This window comes from Chinchilla lanigera, unplaced genomic scaffold (assembly GCF_000276665.1).
Source record: "Chinchilla lanigera isolate Chin_1 unplaced genomic scaffold, ChiLan1.0 scaffold00011, whole genome shotgun sequence".
Classification (NCBI taxonomy): Eukaryota; Metazoa; Chordata; class Mammalia; order Rodentia; family Chinchillidae; genus Chinchilla; species Chinchilla lanigera.
In genome coordinates this window covers 33,055,696-33,077,803 of record NW_004955412.1, presented here as the reverse complement: position 1 = coordinate 33,077,803, position 22,108 = coordinate 33,055,696, and the positions used below count along the sequence as shown (strand labels likewise).

General features: G+C 41.9%; 1 protein-coding gene across 1 annotated transcript in view; it reads right to left on the bottom strand.

Moving 5' to 3' along the window:
* Ntm (neurotrimin) overlaps positions 1 to 22,108 on the bottom strand; it is a gene marked incomplete at its 5' end in the record, with an annotated part of 414,849 nt that overhangs the window by 116,290 nt on the left and 276,451 nt on the right. Inside the window, 1 exon segment of the mRNA XM_005378573.2 lies at positions 3,559 to 3,684. Within this exon segment, the coding sequence (XP_005378630.1) occupies positions 3,559 to 3,684 (126 nt within the window).

The window sequence follows — 22,108 nt, the reverse complement described above, 5'->3', positions numbered from 1 at the left end:
CAAGTGTCAGTAAACCCTCATGCAGACAGAGATGGCTTTTCCTTTTGGGAACAGTAAGATGGGGCTCTGTTTCCTGAATAGGCTAAGGCTCACGGAGGTGCAAACCTCTGCATCCCTCAGAGCAGGTGCACAGAGCAAGAACAGGCATATTTAGAATGCTGGTGCACCTTCTTCTTGAACTCTAGGAGCAATACATTAATGAGGAGAGCAAAAAAGTCATGATGCTGGAAATAACATTTATAAAATTACTTCTTGCACTCAATGGTTGTGCCAAGAGAGAGTTTGGAAGCCCCTACTTCCCTCTCCATCCTGCCCATGGGCAACTGACATTATCTCCATCTGATGAAGAGGCTTGGGCAAGGCCTCTTGACCTTTTCCGCCAGATATTCATCCTAGGCATTCCTGTAGCAAACTGCATGAGCCTCTGCTGAGATCATGGTTAAAATTTCTCTACGACATTTCCACCCACAGGGTGGCTAAGACTCAAAATACTCTTTAATTATGAGTTTATTGCAAGCAGCACCATGGGTTATGATGGATGAAAGTAGGATTTTTCAAAAATGTACAGAACAAATGAACAAGTCTGGAGGAAAAAAAAGTGCAATGCCATCATCATGTTGCACAAAGGACCCTGACCAACTATTCATTCTGGGTACATGAGTGCATGCGTGAGTGTATGCGTATGTGTGTAGAAAGATGATCTTGATTTAACCACTTAAGGATGATCTTGATCTAACTTCACAGAATGGGACAAAAGATGACAATATCTCACTGCTTTTAGAGGCTCTGCAAAGGTGAATATCTTTCTCTCTGAGGAGCCCGAAGCCTGTCCTATCTTATTTAATTTAAGCACTGTCTTGGAAACATCTAGTGGGGAAAGATGAGGGCTTGACTGCTAAGGGTCTCCAACTTCAGTTTTGAATTGGCAGCAGCCCAATGACATCTCTGATCTCCAAATAATCATTCAGTGGGAACACAGAACTCCGGTGAGTTCAGAGATGATTAGTTATTGCATGGCATGTCCCATCAGTTTGACTCTCGGAGAGCTAATCCAGGCCCAGGATGTGGACAAAGCTGTTCATGTAAATTACTCTAATCCTCAGATAGATTGTGATCATCCTGCCCCTCTTTCCGTGATCCATTTTCTGTTTCCATAGCAGCTAAAACCTCAGTAAAATGGCAGCATCTGGCCCAGGCTCAGGTAAAGTCCTCTGGGGAAGGGCATCTGCTTGATGCCCGCAATAGAGGGAAAACAGGACTCCAAGACACAGCAGCTTGAGTATCAGTGAGACACAGGGAATAGGCTCAGCTCTTAAGGGGAGACCACCTAATTGAGAAGAGGAAATAGGGAGGGATGCAATGTGGAAAATTAAAGCAGACACATTCAGGAGACTGTGAGAGAAAAAGAAAAGTGCAGAACCAAAAAGAGTAAGGGAAAATGCATATATAAAAGGAAATGTGCAGAAGTAAAGGGCACTTTTACAAGGACAAAGAACTGACCACTCAGAGGTGGAATTAAGAAAAGATATCAAAGAGGAGACAGAGCTAGTTTCTTGGCATGAGGCAAAGGAAATCTAACCCGATGATAAATGCTCTGCAGATCAGAAAGGCACAGACTGCCCTAGCACTAGCAGCACTGGGATGTTGCATGACGCTGTGATGAATGGCACACACTGTGGACTTGGTGTTTGTCCTTAGAATGGACCATCCTTCGGAAGTGCCAGAGCCAGTCTACATCACCAGTGATATGGGTTCAGGCAAGGTCATAACCTAGATTTGGGGACTGTCCGCACATAAGGTCATTTCAAATGGAGAGACTGGCAGAGACACAAGTAGCTGTCACTGATCTCTTTGTTCACAGAGGTAGTGTCAATAATAGTGGCCTAGGACAACTCCTAGGAATTCAGGGTAAAGGCAAGTGATCTTTGCACACCCTCTCTGAGAACATCCATCGCCATACACTGTGGCCACTGGAGAGAGGAAATTCAGTTTTTGAGGACAATTGAAGTTCTATTCTGTCTTTCTTGAATGTTCCAGTGCAGTGGGCACTTTGATGCACTGACACCTTCAGGAACGGAGGGCTCTTGCCCCAAGGAAGGACAGGCTTTGGTGGACAGTCTTTAGCATTCAGTCCTTTGCATGGCTCATCTTATATGAAGACAGACTCCTAGCCTGAGGTTATAATCTTTTGGCAAACAGCCTAAATTCAATGGAGGACTGCTATGTTGATACAAAGAACCAGCCCCAGTACCTTCACAGAGGACATTTCTGGAGGGCTAGCCCAGCTTCAAAACCCCCCATAGGGTCAGCAGAGGTGTTCCACCGAACCACATCACAGCTCAGTTTCTCCTTCTGTCCAAATTTCCCTCTCCACTCTTCCTTTCTAAAAGAACTGATGTCAAGATCACTCTCAGCTAAGTTTCATACCAGTCACTTTCTCCCAGTGTTAAGGTGCAATAAACAAATTACCTCCACTATGGTGCCCTTGGATTCCTTAAGCCTACACTGCCCAGTTGGACATATGACTTCACTTTCTACTCATGCACACACACACACACACACACACATGCATAATTGTACATAAATATTTATATTATCCAGTAAGAGGCAGCAAATTTCAGGACCTCTATGCATGTATTTGTTCATATGCCAGCTTTATGGAGGCCTTCCTTGATCAAACATCATGTCACTTGGTCAAGGTATAGAGCTCTATCTTCTGAGCTCCTGTTATATTCTACATCCATTTATTTATTGCTTGTCATCTGTCTAGTGCAAACATGAATTCATGATAACATAAATTTGTCAATTTAAGTTTACTGTTATATTCTCGGGTGCCTAGAACAGAGCTGGGGCTGATACAATACTCATTAAATACTTAAGAATGAATGAAATAACTTTATGTTACTTGCTTCCAAATAAAAGCTAACTTAATGACAAATAACATCTTGTCTTAACTTCTAACAGTTTAAATATTCAGTTCTCAAAAGCACCACTCAGTCTGGTCTAGCTAACATCTGAACATTTAAACCAAATGAATTTTGCAATTTAGCCACACATTAAGTTATATTTATTATCTAGGATCAATCAGAGAAAAACAACAACAAAACCACAAAAATGAGTATTGACCAGATTGTTGGCAATACTGACGAGGACAGACTAGGAAATGTTCCTGTTTGGAATACGACCATTTAAATCTGTCATCATCATTACATATTTGTATTTTCTGTCTCTCAAAACTGCCAACCGAGCAATGCCAATGAAGTAGATCCCTGTGTTCTTAAACTTAACATGTCAAGTTCACCCAGAACATCTCAACCACCACTTTACCCAGAAACAACTGTGATTGATTTACAAAGGATTGGAGAGATAGTCAGTTGTGATTTCTGAAATCTTAGAGGACATGGCTGTCTTGCAGAGAACATCAAAATCTCTGCAGAGCCATGAGTTTGTTACTGCCAGAAACAGACGCCCTTGGAGTGATAGCCGGTGCCATAAGCTTCTGCCTGTGGTCTTCTCCCATGTCCTCTGCTGACATCATGCCCAAGCTGCTGCTCTTACCTTTGGGAGAGATGTGTCTCCAGGTGACCGTAGGCTCTGGTCTACCTGTTGCTATGCAGGTGAGGCTAATATTGTTCCCTTCGTTGATGGAGATATCTGAAGAAATTTCTACAATTTTGGGAGATACTGTGAAGACAAAAGAGGTGGAAGGAAAATAAGATACATTTCTGCTGATACATTTCTCTGGTGTCTTAAAATGGTAGTCGACAGAATATCCCAAAGACAAATATGTGGACTACATTTGTAGATGATTACAAATTAGAAAAATTACCTTAGTAATGAAAAGAATCTTACCTTGAATTTAGCTTGCATTTCCTCCATATAAACACAAAGTCAGAGTCCGAACTGGTACAAATTGCACTGCAGTGCTGCAGTAACTGTTCCTCTAGCCTACACCTTTTTCCCATCTCCACCCTCACCCCACCCACCTCCACCACATAGCCACGAGTCATTCTTCTCACTGCACTCCAAGCTGTCTTTATGTAATGTGATTCTGATCAAGCACATCACTGCTTAGGAGCTCAGATTGCTCCCTATTCCCTATCTGGCCATAACCAGGCTCCTTACTTAGTGTATGAGGCCATTCAGATTCAAGCATCAGCAGATACTCTCACTGCCATCTCCAGGGATTCTATTCTGCTAATCTACTTGCTGACCCATCCTGTCCTTTAAGGTCACCAGGCATGTGGATCTCCATTGTTCTTTACAGTCTTCCTGGGAAGTTCTAAGTCATGCTTTGTAGCTCAAGTACAAGGCCATTTTCCCTGTTGCAGTCCTCACCACTCCTACAACCTCCTGTCCTCCTTAAAAGCTTAGATGTAGTCCTGCCTTTTCAAGTGAAAATAACGTCAGCTAGCTGTAACACACCTGGCCGGTCTGTGTCTCTGTCTATCCGAAGGTCTCTTTCCCCTAAATCACTCTTTCCAAAGAGGTGACATTTTCATCTCAAAGGGGACAGGACTCTCACTCCCTGAAGTCTTTTGTTTTAGCTCCTCCATGCTGCTGTGCTCCTCTTGCTTGTTTTACTGCAGCAGTAACCCACAGGGGCAGGTCTGTGCTGCAGTACACATTGCCTCTGTACACCTGTCTCACTCCTGGGTCCAGTTTTAAAGCTCATAATTGCTACACTTCTGATCATAATTCTATAGCATCAGCTTTACCACTAGTCAATGTGATATTTGGCTTTCTATGTGGCTACTCATTTGTCTAATCTGTCAAATGGTTTATAATTCAAGTGGATGAATTGAGAGTGCCATTGACTGAGCTCCCAGACTGCACTTGTAGACAGCACAGTACGGCTGTTTGCTTAGCATTACTCACCCACTAGGCCATGAGCTTTCTGAAACCCTGAACCATGACTTTTTCATATTTGTCTCCACAGTAAAAGTTCAACATACATTCATATAGCTGAATTATAAAGGTTCTTCAAGGGATCCACCTTCCCAACCTGCTCCATGTTTTCAAAAGCATCAGAGTGGGGTCATTAGCACACATTATTTCAGTCTTACTGACACTGGATCGGACAGTTTCATTCTTGGAAAGTTAATAGACCTCTCCATCTAGTGCTCTCGTGTTTCTTCACATGGACTTCTTTTCTGGCCTATGTGTTCTGTGGAGCCCAAGGCTCCACGGTGCAATCCCAAGGCTCATTGCCCTCCCAGCACACAATGCCATCTGTTCTGATAGTTAATGCAGGGAAGTTGCAGAATGACTTATTCTTCATTCCAAAACCAGAATGATAATGTTGCTAAAGTCAGATTGCTTCCGAAATCTTAATGCTGGCCTTTTCTCTAATTCAACCACTGCTCACACTCATCCAGAAGGAAAGTGGGTATGATGGAGAGATCTCCTCTCAGTACTCGTCCTGTCCCTCCTCAGTATTTCCTTCCAGTCATGCTCTACACTCCACTGAATGGGGGCACTTATGGCTCATAGCATGTGCTGTTCCTTTGTGTCCTTATCTCCAGCCTATCACTGTAGACATCAGTGCTTAGGTGCTTTTCTTGGACTATGCCTATTAGAATCACCCCAGGCCTAAAGGATTACCACTCTTTCCATGTGGCCTTCTAGGGAACATCCAAAAGTAATGAGCTCCCCTTTCTGGTGAGCAGACAGCATTTATAGTGTCTTCCTTATGATACTTCCAAGTAGGACTCTCTTAGGTTACATTTGTCTCACTTTTCCTTCTGTGCCATAAATTATCTGAATATAAGATGTTAATTATAAGCTTTACTCATCAATGAATTTTCTACTGTCCTGAGAGGGTGTTTTGCATAGCACAAGCACCAATTAATCACTTTTATGTTTAAGTCTACATTGAGTTTCAGATAAAGAGCCAGTGAGTGTGTGTGTGAGAGTGTGTGTGTGTGTGCATGCATGTACACATGTACCTGTATTTTTGAAGATATTTAGTGGGACAGAAATAATGGAGAAGCCAGGCATGGTGGTTCATGCCTGTAATCCCAGCATCAGGAGGCTGAGGCAGGAGAATCGTGAGTTTGAGACGAGCCTGGGCTACAGAGTGAACTCAAGCCCAACCTGAAATGCATAGAGACAACCTGTCTGAAAGAAGAAAGAAAGAAAGAAAGAAAGAAAGAAAGAAAGAAAGAAAGAAAGAAAGAAAGAAAGAAAGAAAGAAGAAAGAAAGAAAAGAAATAATGGAGAGTGGCTGTGAAGGTTGGAGAGAGACTTTGACTCTACTCTACAACTGCAACTTTTAATATATAACATTGCAATTTATGGCTGTGTCACTTAAAAAGCCAGATTGGGCCATCTAGGACAGAGAAGTAATTGATGAGTTAATGACTGAGTGTTTGATTTGCTGACTTCCTGATGGGTACAATTTTCTAAATTCTCTTCGTTCTAAAATTGTTTAAACTGATCTTGCAGAAGTAAAAACTTTGATGTATTTTGTTTACAGAGCTTTAATCGAAGCATCCTCTGCTTTTGCACTCTTTCCCCTACCGAGAAGTTTGCCTGGTCTCTGCTCCTGCTTGTCCCTGGCGCCCACACAGCCCTGTTTGCCTCCCAGAGGACAGGCTGCCTGCAGAATGTCTTGCTGGCCTTGCAGACATTGCTCCAACTGTGCAGGTGAGTAATTTATTGATCTGTAAAGCACTCTGAGATGCTCTGCAAGGGATTATGTCATGCCAATGCCATGCAATAAAATAAAAAATGATGGACTTTGTGAACACAGGGTGATTTAGGATTCGTAGTTGGAAGTGTGCTTAAAGTACATTTTAAGTGGAAATCAGGCTGGGTAATGAATTACTCTTGCTTTGGAAGGGCTTACTGGGAGTTCATTTTCCTGGCTTCTTACATGATAGCTAATCTGCTAATCATACACTAGAGAACAATGGACAGTCCCCAAGCAGGATGGGAGGTGGCTGGGGCCAGAGCTGTCAGCTCAGCCAGTGTATTAAATGGGACAATCATATCTCATGCTTGGAAGAATCATCTAGAATTGTCCCCCCTTCACCCCCAGCAATTGGAAAATATCCAACTCATGAAGCACAAGTTGGAGAAGTGCTTACCATCCTTTTAGTCCTGCCTAAGATGACAGCTTGAACTGCCCCAGATGAATGTGAAAGACAAGCCATTCAGGGAATAGAGGTGAGGAGCTCTAGCTGGAGGTGCAATCCCAATTATCAAAACTAAACTGGCATAGTATGCAAGGTGTTAGGGGATTGTAAGTATCACTTTCTAGGTGGCAACATCTAGCACATTGTCAGTATTTAAAATTAAATTGGACACTGTGGTTACAACTCAAAGATAAAGCAATTCCTTAGCATGTGCAAGATCCTGGGTCCAATTCCCAGCAACGACAAAAAAATTAAAACAAATGGATAGGCTGCAGTATGGTTTTAGCCAATTTATGTCCATAAGGAAGCTTTTACCTAATTGTGAGGTAGGATTACTTACATGTTTATATTGTTCCCATGCATATGTTTCATATCTTGCATTTCATCATGCAGGCTATGTTCATTCACTCATTCATTCACTCATTCATTCCATTAATATCCACGGGTCCCTTGCCAGGTACTAGTACAGTGCTAAGCACTGGAAACAAACTAGGTAAGACACAGTCCTGTCCTCAAGCAGTTCACAGCCTAAAGAGGCAGAAACAGATAAAGAAGTCTGATCTTTCAATGGATTGTGACAGAGAAGGATGAATCAGATGTTACAGAATGCAGAGGATAAACACCAGAACACTGAAACCCGCCTACAGATGGATGTCATGGAGGCTTCCTGCATACAGGAGGAGCATATGAAGCCTCAGGAAATAAGTAAAATTAATCAAGTCTGTGGATAAGCGGAGAGATATTCTAGGCAAAAGGGATAGCATAAGGAAAGCACTAATAGAAAGACATGATTTTTAATGGTAGAAGTCTCCTTTTGGGACTGGGCTAAAACTCATTCAATAAACATTGTATGAATTCATACTATATACACACCTGTGTACTAGGTATGAGGGTCGTGCAGGAAACTGCCAGATTCCTTGGTCCTCCATGAACTTACAGTCTGAGGAAACAGTGCATACAACCTAACTAATAAAGCAAAATATACTAGAAAACTGTGCAAATGAACGCCAAATAAATGATGTAAACATTAAGCTTTAAGAGCTGGTGGAAGATTGCAGCACATGCAAGTGTCAGAGGTGCCTTCACCTTGAACAAGCCTCTTGAAGATCAACACACAAGAATCATCTAGTCAGTAAAAAAGTGAAGCTACTTCAGATGGGATGGGATTACACTGGCACGGATGGGAAGGCAGAAATCTGTCAAGTACATTAAGATATGAATTCTAAAGAGGCAATTTAGAGTAGGATGGAGATGCTGTCTCTACTACTTTCTAACTGGGTATCCCTCAGAGAAGTTGACTCACCTCTCTGTACCTCACCCTCCTCATCTACAAAATTTAGTGAATAGTTCCATAGGATGCTGGGGCTCAGTGGGTTCTTCTGAGGATTTAAGAAGCAGGCTTCTGAAATATCCTGAGAGCAGTTTCCGGCAATGTGTAGTGCTCAATAAATGAGTTTTAATATCGTGTGTGGTTGGTAAATGTGCATTTGCAGTGTCAATTCAGAAGAGACAGTCAATACATTTTCTAAGAATCAATGGAAACTGGAATATAAGGTCAATGGAAAAAAGTAGAGACAGGCTGTAGAACAGCTTGGGGCTGAGGTCTTGGATTTTACTCCATCCTATAGGTATGGCAAGTATTTGCATTTTCAAACAGAGAATGGCATAGCTTTTAAAAATGTATTTTTAGAAGAATCTGTTAACCATGTGTAAAAATGGAAGAGAGAGAAACTGGAGTCGGAGAGAACTATGTGTACGGGTGATTTCCAAAGCCTGGATTAAATTGTTGGCCCTGTAATGATGGAAAGGCAGGGATGCATTTGTGGACAAAGCCAAAGGGAATGCATGGATACTTACTGATCCCATGGAAGGGGGAAAGAGGTACCAAGGCAAGCCAGGGTATGATTTGTTCAACAGCAGCTGGACATCTGTGCAAGCAGAACCTTGGTTGTTTTATAGGAACACCTATTGTATAGAACATTTGTTTGATTAATCCCTTTTAAATATGCTGATGAAGGACACCCAAGCAGGAAAATTATGTTAGCAGTTGGAAGTATATGATTGTTATGGCTGTGTCTAGATGTCCCCTCAAAGCCTCCTTCAATCATAGATGGGGTTTTTTTGGATATGGTTGGATCTAGAGTGTGTGATTCTGGAATTGATTCATATTGCAGTGCTAGGATCAAGGGCACTAGGACTAAGGGTGTGAGTGCTACCTGCCCTAAGTAGCCTGGATAAGAATGATGGATCGAAAGAGCTGTGGTTGTCCTTTGTTGTTTTGCTACTTTCTGTCTGCCATGACCTGCTTCTCCTCTACGATGCCTGTCTGCCATTGTACCCTGCCTTGGAGACAGTGGATTGTGAACTGAAACCTCTGCAGACTGAGCTAAATAAACCTTTCCTCCTTTAACTTTGGGTGTCGGGCATTTTGTTTCAGCAATAAGAAAAGTAACTAAAACAGTGATCAAAGGTCTGAGACAAGAACCCAGTTGAGCACATTTGAAAAGAGAGTTGAGCCACAAATTAGATTTTTAAGAGTTGATACTTCCCTTAAAAAGGTCATCATATTTACCTCCACGTACATGTACTTGAAGTCTGCTGGCATTTGAGGTCTGTGTCTGGAAAACATACCAATTTTAGAAAAAGAAAGGCCAACAAGTGTTTAGGATATATTTAGGAAGAAAGACAGAAGCCAAATGAACCATATTGTTTGGATACAGTTTCACATTTAATACATTATGTTACGGTTTAATCTCGCTATTATTGAATTTTAATTCAAATGTGTAAATAATTAAATAAGTTAATTATTATCTAACACATTCTAAGGAACTATTCTACCCTTGGTTTAGCTTCTACTGCCCAGGTGATGAGTTTTAATAATTATATCATTAATAAATAGCAATTTGCTGTTTTTAGCACACAGTAGATATCCTATTAAATCCAAATTAAGCTGCTTTATTAAGCACTGTGCAGGCCTGTGGGGCTGAGAACACACATGAGCTGTTGGGCCAGGTTTGTCTGCGCAGCACATGTAGAGCTGCAGATCCCAGATGGCATTTGTGGCTGCCAGTGGCACTTTTCCTTCTGCTCTCACTTGGTGGTAAGGCTCTGAGATGCCCACTTCTTCTAGGACAGCTTTCAAAGCAAGGGTTCCTTTGATGGAAGATCACAAGCTCTTTGTCTTACAGAATTAAAAGAGCAAATCTGAAGTGCCTTGGACCTTCCTGGTTTCCAGACTTGCACAAAGACTCTCAGGCCTGTGTCAAAAACCTCGTGCAGAAAGTGTAACTGAGATAAGAAAGCTCTTAAAGTTTCCACCAAGCATGTGTAGTCTGCAGACAAATCCTTTTAATACAGGCTGCTGGGTGTATCCATAAAGCCTATTACAAAGTTTATCTGTTTAGGATAGGATTCGGGCTAAAGCAAAATATACTTGAATGGGACTTTCTTTCTCATCCATACAGAGCCAAGAGATGAGCCAGCACAAGCATGAAGAGAAGAAGCAGGAAGTCTTTCCTTGGCTTGGAGGTCCTTCCTGAGGTGCATCCTGCCTCCCCCCCCACACTGCTTTTCAGTTACTCCCTTCTTATTCTGCCGGTGTCTCCTCCTCCCCAAACACCTCAGGCCCACCCTAGACCTGGACAGCATGTCACGTTTACCCCTACTGTTCACATGGCTTGTTCTGTCTTATTCATTAAATCTTAGCTTCTCGAAGAAATTTTCCTTTGTCACCCTTTCTAATTAAGAATCTCCACTCTGGATTGTTAATTGTATGATTGTTGGCTTCTCTTAAATAAAATGTGTGCTCTACTCATTGTCCTGTTTATCGAACTCTTTGTCACATACCTCATAGCTGGTAAAGTTTGTGTCAAATGCATGGATGGATGGATGGATGGATGGATAGATGGATGTGTTTTTACAAGGCTCTTGTGGAAACATGAGAATAAACTCAAATGACTAAATATCTTCAAAATCTTTAAGTAGTCTCCAAAGTTTCTCAGTGTGTATAGTATTATCAAAAATTATCATTTATTAAATGCCCTCTATACAAAAGGTGCTTTACATATATAACCTCTAATGTTTTTCCTATGTTAATCTTGCTAGTAGATATTATTTTTACAGTCATCAATTTCCCCAGTTTACCTGGAATTGAGAACTTCCCCAGGACACAGGAATTTCAGTGTTCAAACCAAAATATTTCTAGGCAAAAGAAGACACACAATCATCCTTACTATTTTCTAGATTTTACAGATGAAGATTCTGATACTCAGAGGGATCTAAAAACTTGTTCAAAGATATAGCTGAAAATTGCAAAGTTTTTTTGAAGGAGGGATTACATTTGTGAGGAATATCACAACCAGACTAGAAATCATGAAAGCATACGTTAAAAGAATAAACGGAAACACCAGCAACTATATACTTACCACACTGTGGAAATCTGTTGTGTAATAGATACTTTACAGGGACTTGAGTTTTTTACTGGGTATTCTTATAAGAATCTTATAGGGCAGTGATAGAAAACCTTTTACAGACCAGTGCTCAAACTGAAACCCAAAACCCACTTATTTATTGCAAAGTGCCAACACTGCTATTAAATATAAATACTGAGGTTTTAGTTTAGTAAAAACAACTATTATCCAATGCTCAGCTGCTGGGGTGACTTGGCTTGCATGCCGACATAGAGGGCTCTGTGTGTCTGCTGTGCTGCAATGTAATAGATTCACCATTACTGTTATAGGAGATTCTATTATGATTCCTATTGACAGATGAAGTATTGATTAGTGGAATTTTAGTAACCTGTTTGAGTGTAAACAGCCAATGAGTTTGAAAGGGGGACACAAATGCATGTTGTAGATGATCCCATCTGTACCTACAGGAGTCAGAATTATGTCCATTAGTGCCTCCACTAATGAAGGTATTTATTTTGACAGAAGTAATCCAATGCTCCCTCCATCTTTTCTTTCCTTCCTCCCTATAAAACTCTGTGCGTGATACAATGCACTTTCCAGTACAGTGGGATCCGTGATATCTTTTGATGAAAAAGCTCTAAGTTTCAGGTCAGGATATCAGATATTAAACCTAGACCTCAAAATTATTAACTGTATAAACTTACATAAATCATTTGACCTTCTAATGTATTAATTTTATTAATACTTTTCCTCCCTTCTCAAAATAGGTGTTTTATGGATAAGATACAAAATGTGAAAATCCCATGTTAAATATAAAGTATTATTCAAATGTGATTTACTGGTGCTGCTACAAATGTGTACCTCTAGAAACAAACATGAAGAGAAGTACAGACTTTGGCTGCCATAGGGAATGTTTTAGTTTGTAAGCTGGGATGGATACCACTCCCAACCCTATAAGCAGACACTGTCCACTGCTCTGATGTACTAGTGACTCTGAGATCAACAGGATCTTTAAGTGAACACACAGGATGCAGCCTGACATGGGCAAGGAGAGCACACTTTCTTGCCAGCCTTTCTCTGCAAGAAGAGGGTATCAGACTAGAGATACTCAGAATCCCAAATAAGAGCTTGAAAATACCCAAAGCTCCTTAATGGTGTAACCTCAGTTGCATTGTTATTACTCTGACCAAAATACTTTTTTCATTTTCTCTCTCTCTCTCTCTCTCTCTCTCTCTCTCTCTCTCTCTCTCTCTCTCTCTCTCCTTGATTCTTGTTCTTTGGAAAATCATGAAGCCCCAGGGGAAAATCCAGTGATTTATTTGGGATTAGTTACAAACCACTGGTTCTGAAGCCTGGAATTTGTTCATTTCAGGATGAACTGACACGTGGAAGGAAGTCTGTGTGAGATTTGTTTCCTGACCCAGTTCAGCCATTCCTAATGGAGACACAGAAGAATGAATTAAATACTATTCATTCATCACTCCATGCTTCCCCGCTTCTGGGTGTATTAGTGTAAACTGGATTTTACAGCACCTACCTGCAAGTGCAAATGCTCCGTTAGTTTGGCTACCAACTAAGAAAGTGCTAAGAGTACCTTCATCAGTTGATTCACATGGAGACATAAGAGAAGTATTGATGCTTTAATGTGAACATGCTGTCCAGATAGGATTGGCTGTTTCCATGTTCTTGCACAGGGGCACAGGGTTTGTACTGATCTTGCATGAACAGTTCCCTTGCCTTCTGCTTCCATCCTCAGATGAGTCTTTAAGAACAAATTCATGAGGGGAGACGGGATGGGAAACCTAAGGACCACTGGACACTTTCTATGCCCAGATCTTTGCCAGATGTTGAACATTTGCTGCTTTTTTTTTTTTTTTTTTTTTTTTTTTTTGAACCTGGAATCAAAGTCACAACCTCAAGCTTGCCAGGCAGGTGCTTGCATCACTGAGCTATATCCCCGGAATTTCCTGCCTTCTGCAACTTTCTCATAATAACTCCATAAGTATTATCCCGCTTCATGGGCATCTATCTCAGGAAAAAGACTGAGGCTCAGAGAGGTTACACAGCTAACCCAAGTTCATTGTACAGGCAGACAGACACACTGCAGACTCTTAATTGGGTCTCAAAAGACCAACAGCCAACATTTCCACAAACTAGAAATCTTTCAAAATTAAAATGATGCTGCAATGCAAAGGAAATCAATTAACCTGATTCACTACTTAATTTTATAAGGAAGTCAAACAAATTGGAAAATATGTTTTTTTCTTATTATTCCTCATGAAAGAAAGCTAATATTTGTTGAACATTTAATAAGCACTAAATTCTTCCTGTCCTTTTTCCCATTTAATCCAGAACACTGAAGCCTTACATAGCTAATGAGGTGCTCAGAGCCAGTGAAGTAGAAAGTAGCCAATGTCAAATCCGTGCTCTTCCTGCAGGCTTTTGGGGATCAAATGAAATATGTAGGCATAACTGAGAGCACGCAGTGAACTGCTAATCACTCTGCAAATGAGTGCTGTTACAAGTGAGATTTAAAGAAAAAGAGTCCAGTCAAATAGTGGCAAATGGCCCAATTGTTTGCCGTCAAAGCCACACCCAGGTTAGTGATCAGGAATTCTTTATACCTCCTAGGGACATCTTTTGAGCTGCATGGTTTCTTCACATCCAACTCAGAGGTAGAGGTTCTGACTCCTCCTGTTCCTCATTTTTCTTCACCAGGAGCAGTTTATCCCTGCAGATCTCATACTGAGAACCTTTGAAGCTCTACACAAGACCTCTGTAGTCTATTTCTTTGACTCTCGTGGCATCCAGCATCTTCCTACGGATCTCCCCAGAATAAAAAAGGAGCTGAGGTCTATGAAACCCAACTGACCAGCTCAGATGGGAGAGGCAGTGACAACTTATTCATACCCTCTCCCAGACTCGATCCAGCACTCCTTTCCTCTAGAGGGATTTTTTTGGGTATAAATTCCAAAAGATCTTCATAGGAACAGAGCAAGGTCCTTTTAGCTAAGAGAAACTAGGACCCCTGACCTTCTGATCCCCAGCCTCCTCAGGTGGGGGCATGTTAGACACATCAATCAGAGACTATAGCTCTGTGACATCGTTATGCTTTCAGTAGGGGTCATTTTGTCCAAGTTCAGAAAGATGTTAGCTAAATTTGCCCTTTGGATAATCAAAGTAAGCAGTCTCTCAGACTCCTGGTAACGATCCTCTGCTCATATTCTCCCCCTCCCTTTAAGAGATGTATCATGTATCAAGTATTCCTCTCTGCAAGGCTTCATCGTGAGGTCAGATGGAAGCCAACCAGGTAGGGACAGAGCCTCTGTCCCCAGGTGGTGCCCCCTCAACACAGAGCCCTGGATCTGTGGGCTGTCAGTCTACTGGCTACCAACAGTGCCAAACTCAATAATATTCTCAGCTGCCTTGATGGTGTCATTGCCAATTTAGTTCCTAATTTTTAAAAGCACCGGCAGTTATGCACTCAAACACTAACCATAAAGCCAAATGCATGAGGGAATTTGCTGACTGCAGGAGGACGATCACAGTGAAGTGCTCCCCAGCCCCCACTTCTCAAATGCTGTATAGAACGAATTATTTCACAAATGTCTCGCCTTCCCCTCAAATACCTGCAAGGTTGAACTCAGAGAAAGAGGGTAGTTAGTCATGAGGGGATTTTCCCCTCTCCACACTGCAGGACTGATGTGACTTATGCCAGAATAGGAAGGTGAGTAATACCCACACCCCTGGGGGCATCATCTGTGGGGTCTCTTCAGGAAGTGAGGACAGATCTCATTATCTGACCTTGATCCTGCAGCCTTCAGGTGGTCCCACTGCTGTCCCAGGTTAGTTGGCAGCTGGTTTTCCACTGACTTTTTGTCCTGAGCCTTTATTGCCACTGAATCCCTCATAAAGGTTATGACTGGACAACAGATCCACATGAAGCTCCTTCCCCTTTGGCAGGGGGCAGAGACACTGACGTGCCTGTTAAGCTGCAAATTCACAGGGAGAACGGTCGCCCTGTTAATCCCCCTGTGAAATGTCACCTCACTGCAGCATGAGAGGGAGTGCAGTTGGGGGAAGAAAAAAGTTTCAACATGACTTCTTGTTAATACAGAGCTTGTCAAACACATCACCCAGAAACTGCGAATGTCTTTATTAGATTCTTTTATCTCCCCCCGAGATTGGAGGAATGCAACCAGTTGCTTCTCCGTGAAGATGTCATCATCCAGAAACTAATTAAAGGCTACACAGGAAGCTGGGTCTCTCACACTCCAGAAAACAAACTGCATTACCAAGTGAAGTAAAATAAAATAAAATAAAAATTACAAGTGAACTTTATATCAAAATGGGCAAGATGGGAATCTGACCACAACTCTACTTTCTCTGTCACTGCTTCCACCACATGAAAGTGGGCCCATCAGGATGTCAATGACTCATGGCACAGGGCCATCTGCTCCCTGGCATCCTCCGGAAGGGATCTATCCTCCGGGTTTGGAGGAGTAGAGGCCACCTAACCCCTTAGCAGAGTAAATGCAGTGGCGCAGGTTTCATGTCAGCATTTGCCCTTACCATTGAGGGGTGCAAAGGAGGAATGTGAATAACATTCATTTACCTGTGCAGATCAGAGGGCCTGGCCACTCCATGCAAAATACCTCCAACTACAGAAGAGCATTTAGAAGGAGATATTGTACCTTGTGCCTAACAAACACTCAGAAGTTCGGTCCCTTGATATCTTTAATGATGGAATAAAATTCCTCCATCAGATGACATCCCTAACTACTATGCTTTGCAATTGTCACTGGTCTCTACCAGCTGCATTTCCTCCTTATTGGATTCCTGCGTTGATGTTCTATGATTTTTCATATTTTGCTACTTTTGGTGGTCTACAGAATGAAACTTTAAAAAGCCAGAATTTTTGAGGCTCACTACCATTTAGCACTAATCCCACAGCCACTGGGGGCACACCACACTCCCTCACCTTCCAACTTCACATCTTGGTTTGCTATGATTCTACAGCTTTACTTCTCAGCTCTGTCCAAAATGTTCCTTAACCTTCGGCTGTAGGCAAACACACTCTTTGGCCACTAAGCTCTGAATAATGGTGGGCTGAATGGCTGATAGTGAATGAATGAATGAATGAATGAATGAACTAAAAAGTTCAAATGTTTGCTGGCTCCCTCCACCCAGAGAATAAAGTTCAAAAGTTTTAGTTTGGCACATGAGGCCATCTCCCCTCCTATTTAACTTTCTTCATTTTTCTTTGTTCCTTACAAAACTGTACATAATTCTCTTGATTTGTACTAAAGACCATCCAGAGTAACATGGTAGCTATGAGCAAAGCTCTGGCGCCAATTAGACTCAGATTCCAGGTCTGGATCTGCTACCTAAGAGCCTTGAATATTTTTCCCATTTTTTGTTGGGGTAAAATATTTATAACATGAAATTTACCATCTTAGCAATTGTAAGGTACAACTCAGTCATATTAAGTGTATTCATAAAGCCACATATTTTGAGGCAGTATTCAACTTCTCAGCATTTCCGCCTGCAAAATGCATGCAATAATACCTAAAAGGATGAGTACTGTGAGTGATTTAAATAGCTCATGTAGTCCTTAGCACAGGATAAGGGATGAGGAACAGCAACACACAAACATGTGCAAACCACTCCTGCAACAATAACTTCCCTCAAGCCCTATGTTATCAAATTCAAGGTGGACATCTTTGGAAAGCCAAAGGCTAATTTTCTATCCTGGTTATAAGTTAATCTTTCAGCAGCAGCTGACCTTTGTCTTCCCCTTTCTTCTTTGAGTCGGTGATAACATATCCTTTTTATCTTACTCTGCTGGCCATACCTTCTCAGTGTCAAATCTCATGGTGCACTGTCCTGTTTCCTAACTGCAGGTCCTCTTCCCTGACTCTCCCTCCTGTCACACTTGTGCCTCTCACTACGGTCAGGTGTTCCTGGTTCCCAGCTGCTGCCTCTACATCTACCTCTGTTTTGAGCTTCATTCTCATACAACAAATATTGCATTCTATACTTTTCTGCTGCATGGACATGAACGTCATTATTTCTTCTCTGTAAAAAAAGATGACATAGTAATGACACTTTCCACAGGGCTATCTTAGGGATTTAATGGTTCATGTGCATAAAGATCTTAAAACAATACTCAGCTCATAATGTGTGAGCAATAAGAGAGTGTGTCCCAATCAGAGATCCTACCTGAAAATGTCCTCTGCTAGAGTACTATGTCCTCAATCATACCATCACCTACTTAATTGTTCAGAAACTGTTGTCTTTGATTCTTGTCTTTCTTTTGTTTTCCATACCCAATTATTAAATCCTGTTGGTGTTACCATAAAAAACAACCCTTACTGTGACTATATATCATTTTCTTCTGTTTTGAAATCATTGTCTTTCCTCTTACTACCCAAGTCCATTCTATTCTCACCTGTTTCATTGTCCTCTTGTTCTTACCATTTGTATGAATATTGCTTTTCCTGAATCACATCTTAAGTTATTAAACAAAGCAAAACTAGTGAACTGACAAAAACTAAAAATCAAATCATATCATCTTCTGCTTAAAATCCTCCATTGACATCTGATTGCCCTTTGCATAGAACTCAAAATTCATCTTCCATCCATAAGATACTGCAGAGCTGCTTTGCAGAGGAAGTCACTGATTTTATTTTGGACTATTTTGCCCAGAATTCACTCAGATCTCCAACCTGCTTACTGTTCCTTGAAGGTGCCACACTGGTTCCAGATCTTTGCAACTGACATTTTGTTTCCTAAAATGATCTTTTCCAGATCTTCTTATACTCAGTCATTAATCATGTAGTTCCCCTTTCAAATGTTACCTACTCAGCCCTTTCATGCTTATGCTCCATAAAACAGTCCCCGCCCCTGCTTTAGTTTTCTGCACACTACACATCCCTGACTGGAGCCTTCTTTCACCTGCTTAGTGATTGTCATCTTTCTCCTCTCCTTAGAACATAACCTCCAGGAGAACCAAGCTTTATACTGTCCTGTCTCCTCTACACTACTGCCATACACAGCGATGTCTAGCACACAATCTATTTTGTTGAATACATGAACTCCCATGGGAAAGGTTATAACTCTTCTTTTGTCCGCTAAAGTTCTTTGTTCAAAGTATTCTGATGGAATATATCATAATCATAGTATCTCTTGGTGTGTGCACCAGTCACCCTCAGTAGAAAACACTGTGAGAAGGCAGGAACTGAAATATGCTTCTCTCTTCTCTGTTCTTCACCTTGGTGCCCTCGCTGGAATCAGGTCCTATGCAAAAAGCAGGGCAACCACACAGAAGAGTTCATTTTTGTGTCTGAGTTGAGTAATATACATTATCTTACCTGTGACACAACTATAAACTATAGAATCAATAAACTGCTGCATCCACACTGGCCCAAAAGCCATACAAGTACTGGTGTGTGCAAAGACATACACACACACATACACACACACACACACACACACACACACATTGTGGACAGAGGGAGGGAGACATAAATCATATTGAAAAGTCAGCTGCTTATCATGGACCTAGAGAAAGTGTCAACTTACTTTTGAGAAGTCTAAGTTCAGGTTCTTCTAAGGCATGAGGACATGAAAGAAAACAATGCCCTATAGGCTGTCTTTTTTTTCTTGTGAAAGTTGTGTTGAGTAACATGAAAAGCCTAAACAAAAAATCTGTCACTGGGTAATAAATTAAAAATAGATTTGGGCTACTGAAGATAAATCAGCAGCTTACATTCTGCCTGCACTGGGCATCTTAGAGGAACTAGGACAGGTGTCTCCAAGCTGAAGTATTGGTTAAAAAGCTGTCCTTTAAATTACATCTAGGCTATTTCTTTGCTGGCTGGTTGTAATTTTTTTTTTGGTGATCTATCTAGAGGCTTAAAAAGACACAGCAAAATAAATCTCAGTTCCATTAAGCACACACTATGGACTTGCATATTTGTTCTTATCGGTGGCCTCTCTTCCTTTCTATCATCCCCCCGCTTCCCTGCCCCTTCGCAATGCTATCAAACATTAGCACCAGAAAATGTTTACGATTACTCCAGACACTGATGCTAATCTAATTCCATGTAATTGCTATTCATCATCATGTAGGCTTCTTTTCTTTTTTATTAAGCTCCAGCGCCCACTTCCACATATCCTGTAACTCCAGATATAGACTCACTCGGGCTTATTTCTATAGTTGAAATGGTCGGGAAAGGAGTAGGTTCCCTACACAGTCAGAGAATCGGGGTCAGTAGAGGCAGGCTAGGGGGCACTTCTACGGGTCTAGATTAGATTAGCACAAGTTAATGCACTTGCCTTCATTTCAAAGCAGGCATGGGCCCCTGCTGAGTGAATCAATATTTAATAATCGTGAGATACAGTTGTGTGTATGTGCAGAGGTCCCCACTGCATCCTCATGGGGACCTGTTTGCAACAATGGTGCAAATGCAGCATCTCATAATGCCTAGTGCTGGCTCCTCTGACAATTCCTATTTTTATCAGCTGTACCATCCACTTCTGAAATGCATAATGAAGATAATAAGCTAACCCCCAGAAGAGATCTGCCTAGACCAAAGTGATGAGGGACTGGCAGATGTTCATTAAGGCGGAATTTCCCCACCCTAAGGTAGGAGCTGGAGAGGGTGTTCTGAAGTCTTCTAGGAGAAGGAACAGCTCCATTTCTGAAAGTCCCTTCCAGCAGGCCTGAAGTGTATTAAGGGCATGAGCTCGAGAGAGAAGACATAGGCTTCTGCTGCCCTCTGCTCTTCTGTGCCCCTTGTAACTCTTACCCAGTCACTTTCCCTTGCGTTTCAGCTTTCTCACTTATGACAGAAGGGGTTCTGGCTAGTTGGAGTGTCTCCACCTCTGTGCTACTAACATTTGTGGCTGAATGATTCTTTGTGCTGTGGGTGCCGACCTATGCATTGCAGGATATCCTGCAAGATCCTTGGTCTTTACCCAGTAGGTGCCAGTAGCATCTGTCCCCAATTCCTGTATGACACACACTTTGATGGGACAACCAAGATTAACTCTGGACAGTGTCAGATGTGCTCTGAAATAGAACACTTCCTCTATAGAACCAAGAGGCTAACAAGTCCTTAAAATGTGTCTAGTTTTCTGTTATGCTATATCTCATTTTCTTTCTTTGGAATCTTCTGTATGGACATGTTAGAGGCTCAGGCTGCAGTTATTTGGAATTTCTCTGGATCATCACTTTCTTTTTAGTTGTCTAATCTGGGTTCACTTTCAGGGCCAAAATGTCATGGCCCAAACCTCATCCTCAGCCTTAAATGGTCCTGGGAAGTCACTGTGTGCATTGTCACATCCCTAGTTCTGCCTTCCTGGTCTCAGATCCAGAGGCAGATGTGGCAAGCACTTTCTGGCTCATCTAACTGCTCTCCAGCATCTGGAAGATGGTTCAGTTCTCCCCCATCCTTTCCCACTTTCCCCATATTTGCTCTGCTCCATCTCACTACCCTTTTCTGCAGGTCACCAGCAATGCAGGGTAGCTAGCTGCTGAATGGCTCATTACACAGGGCAAATTCATCAGAGAGGAGCCTCAGCCTAAGCACTGTAATGAATCCTTCAATTGGTAGGAATGAATGCATTAATCTGGGGCTATTAGAGCCTTTTATTGGGCTGCCTAAAATATACTGCCTTTGCAAAGCACAGTGAGCAGGCATTTCACCCTAAAGGGATACAGGGGAGGGGAGCACTACACTGGTACTAAAACCGAACAGCTAAGAAAAATGTAGAGTGTGTGCATGGCTGAAGAGGGGGCCAATGGCTGCACAGAGAGGCCAGTCGTGGTCTTCTGAAACACACTTTTAAATTTTTCATTGTATTTCTTCGCAGCATTCAAGCCCAAACTAATGGAAAAAGAAATCACATCATCTTAGCTCCTTCCTCTATCGTGAGGATGAAGACAGGAAGAGCGAGTCTCTCAAGAAGTCCTCATAGTTGCAGATTGCCCTAAAGAACTGCACGGTGAGGACACAGAGGCCGCCCAGCAGATCTGGCCCATTTCTGCCATGCCCAAGGTGGAAGAAGATAGTTCTTAGATGGCACCTACGTGGTGCCTGGGGTTTGGCTATAGACAGTGTTCTCTATACATACAGACAAGGCACGGGTCGCATCCATACATCTGTTTCCATCATATATCTTTCTGTCAAAATAACACAGGACATTTTGCAGGCAGCCGCCCAACAACCCAAAGTACAGTGTAACAAGGAGTCACAGGGGCCTCTGCCTGGCAGTGCAACAGGCACCAAATGAAGGAAAAAACTGCAGGACTCCCAGACCAGGACAGTTTTAGTTTGATATGTTAAAACTTATTTGTTTTATTTATAAAGTGCAAATGATCAACAATGTCTTGGCTTACTATCTCTTTGTGAGAACCAAAAAAGGAATTTCTGTGAAAGTATTTATTTGAGGAGTGGCTGCAATGTCCTGGCCTGTACATTTGGATCTTTCAGGACTGAAAACAAAAAGCCTGTCCGATGCAGTAGCTATGTGCATGAAGAAAGAGCGTCTCTG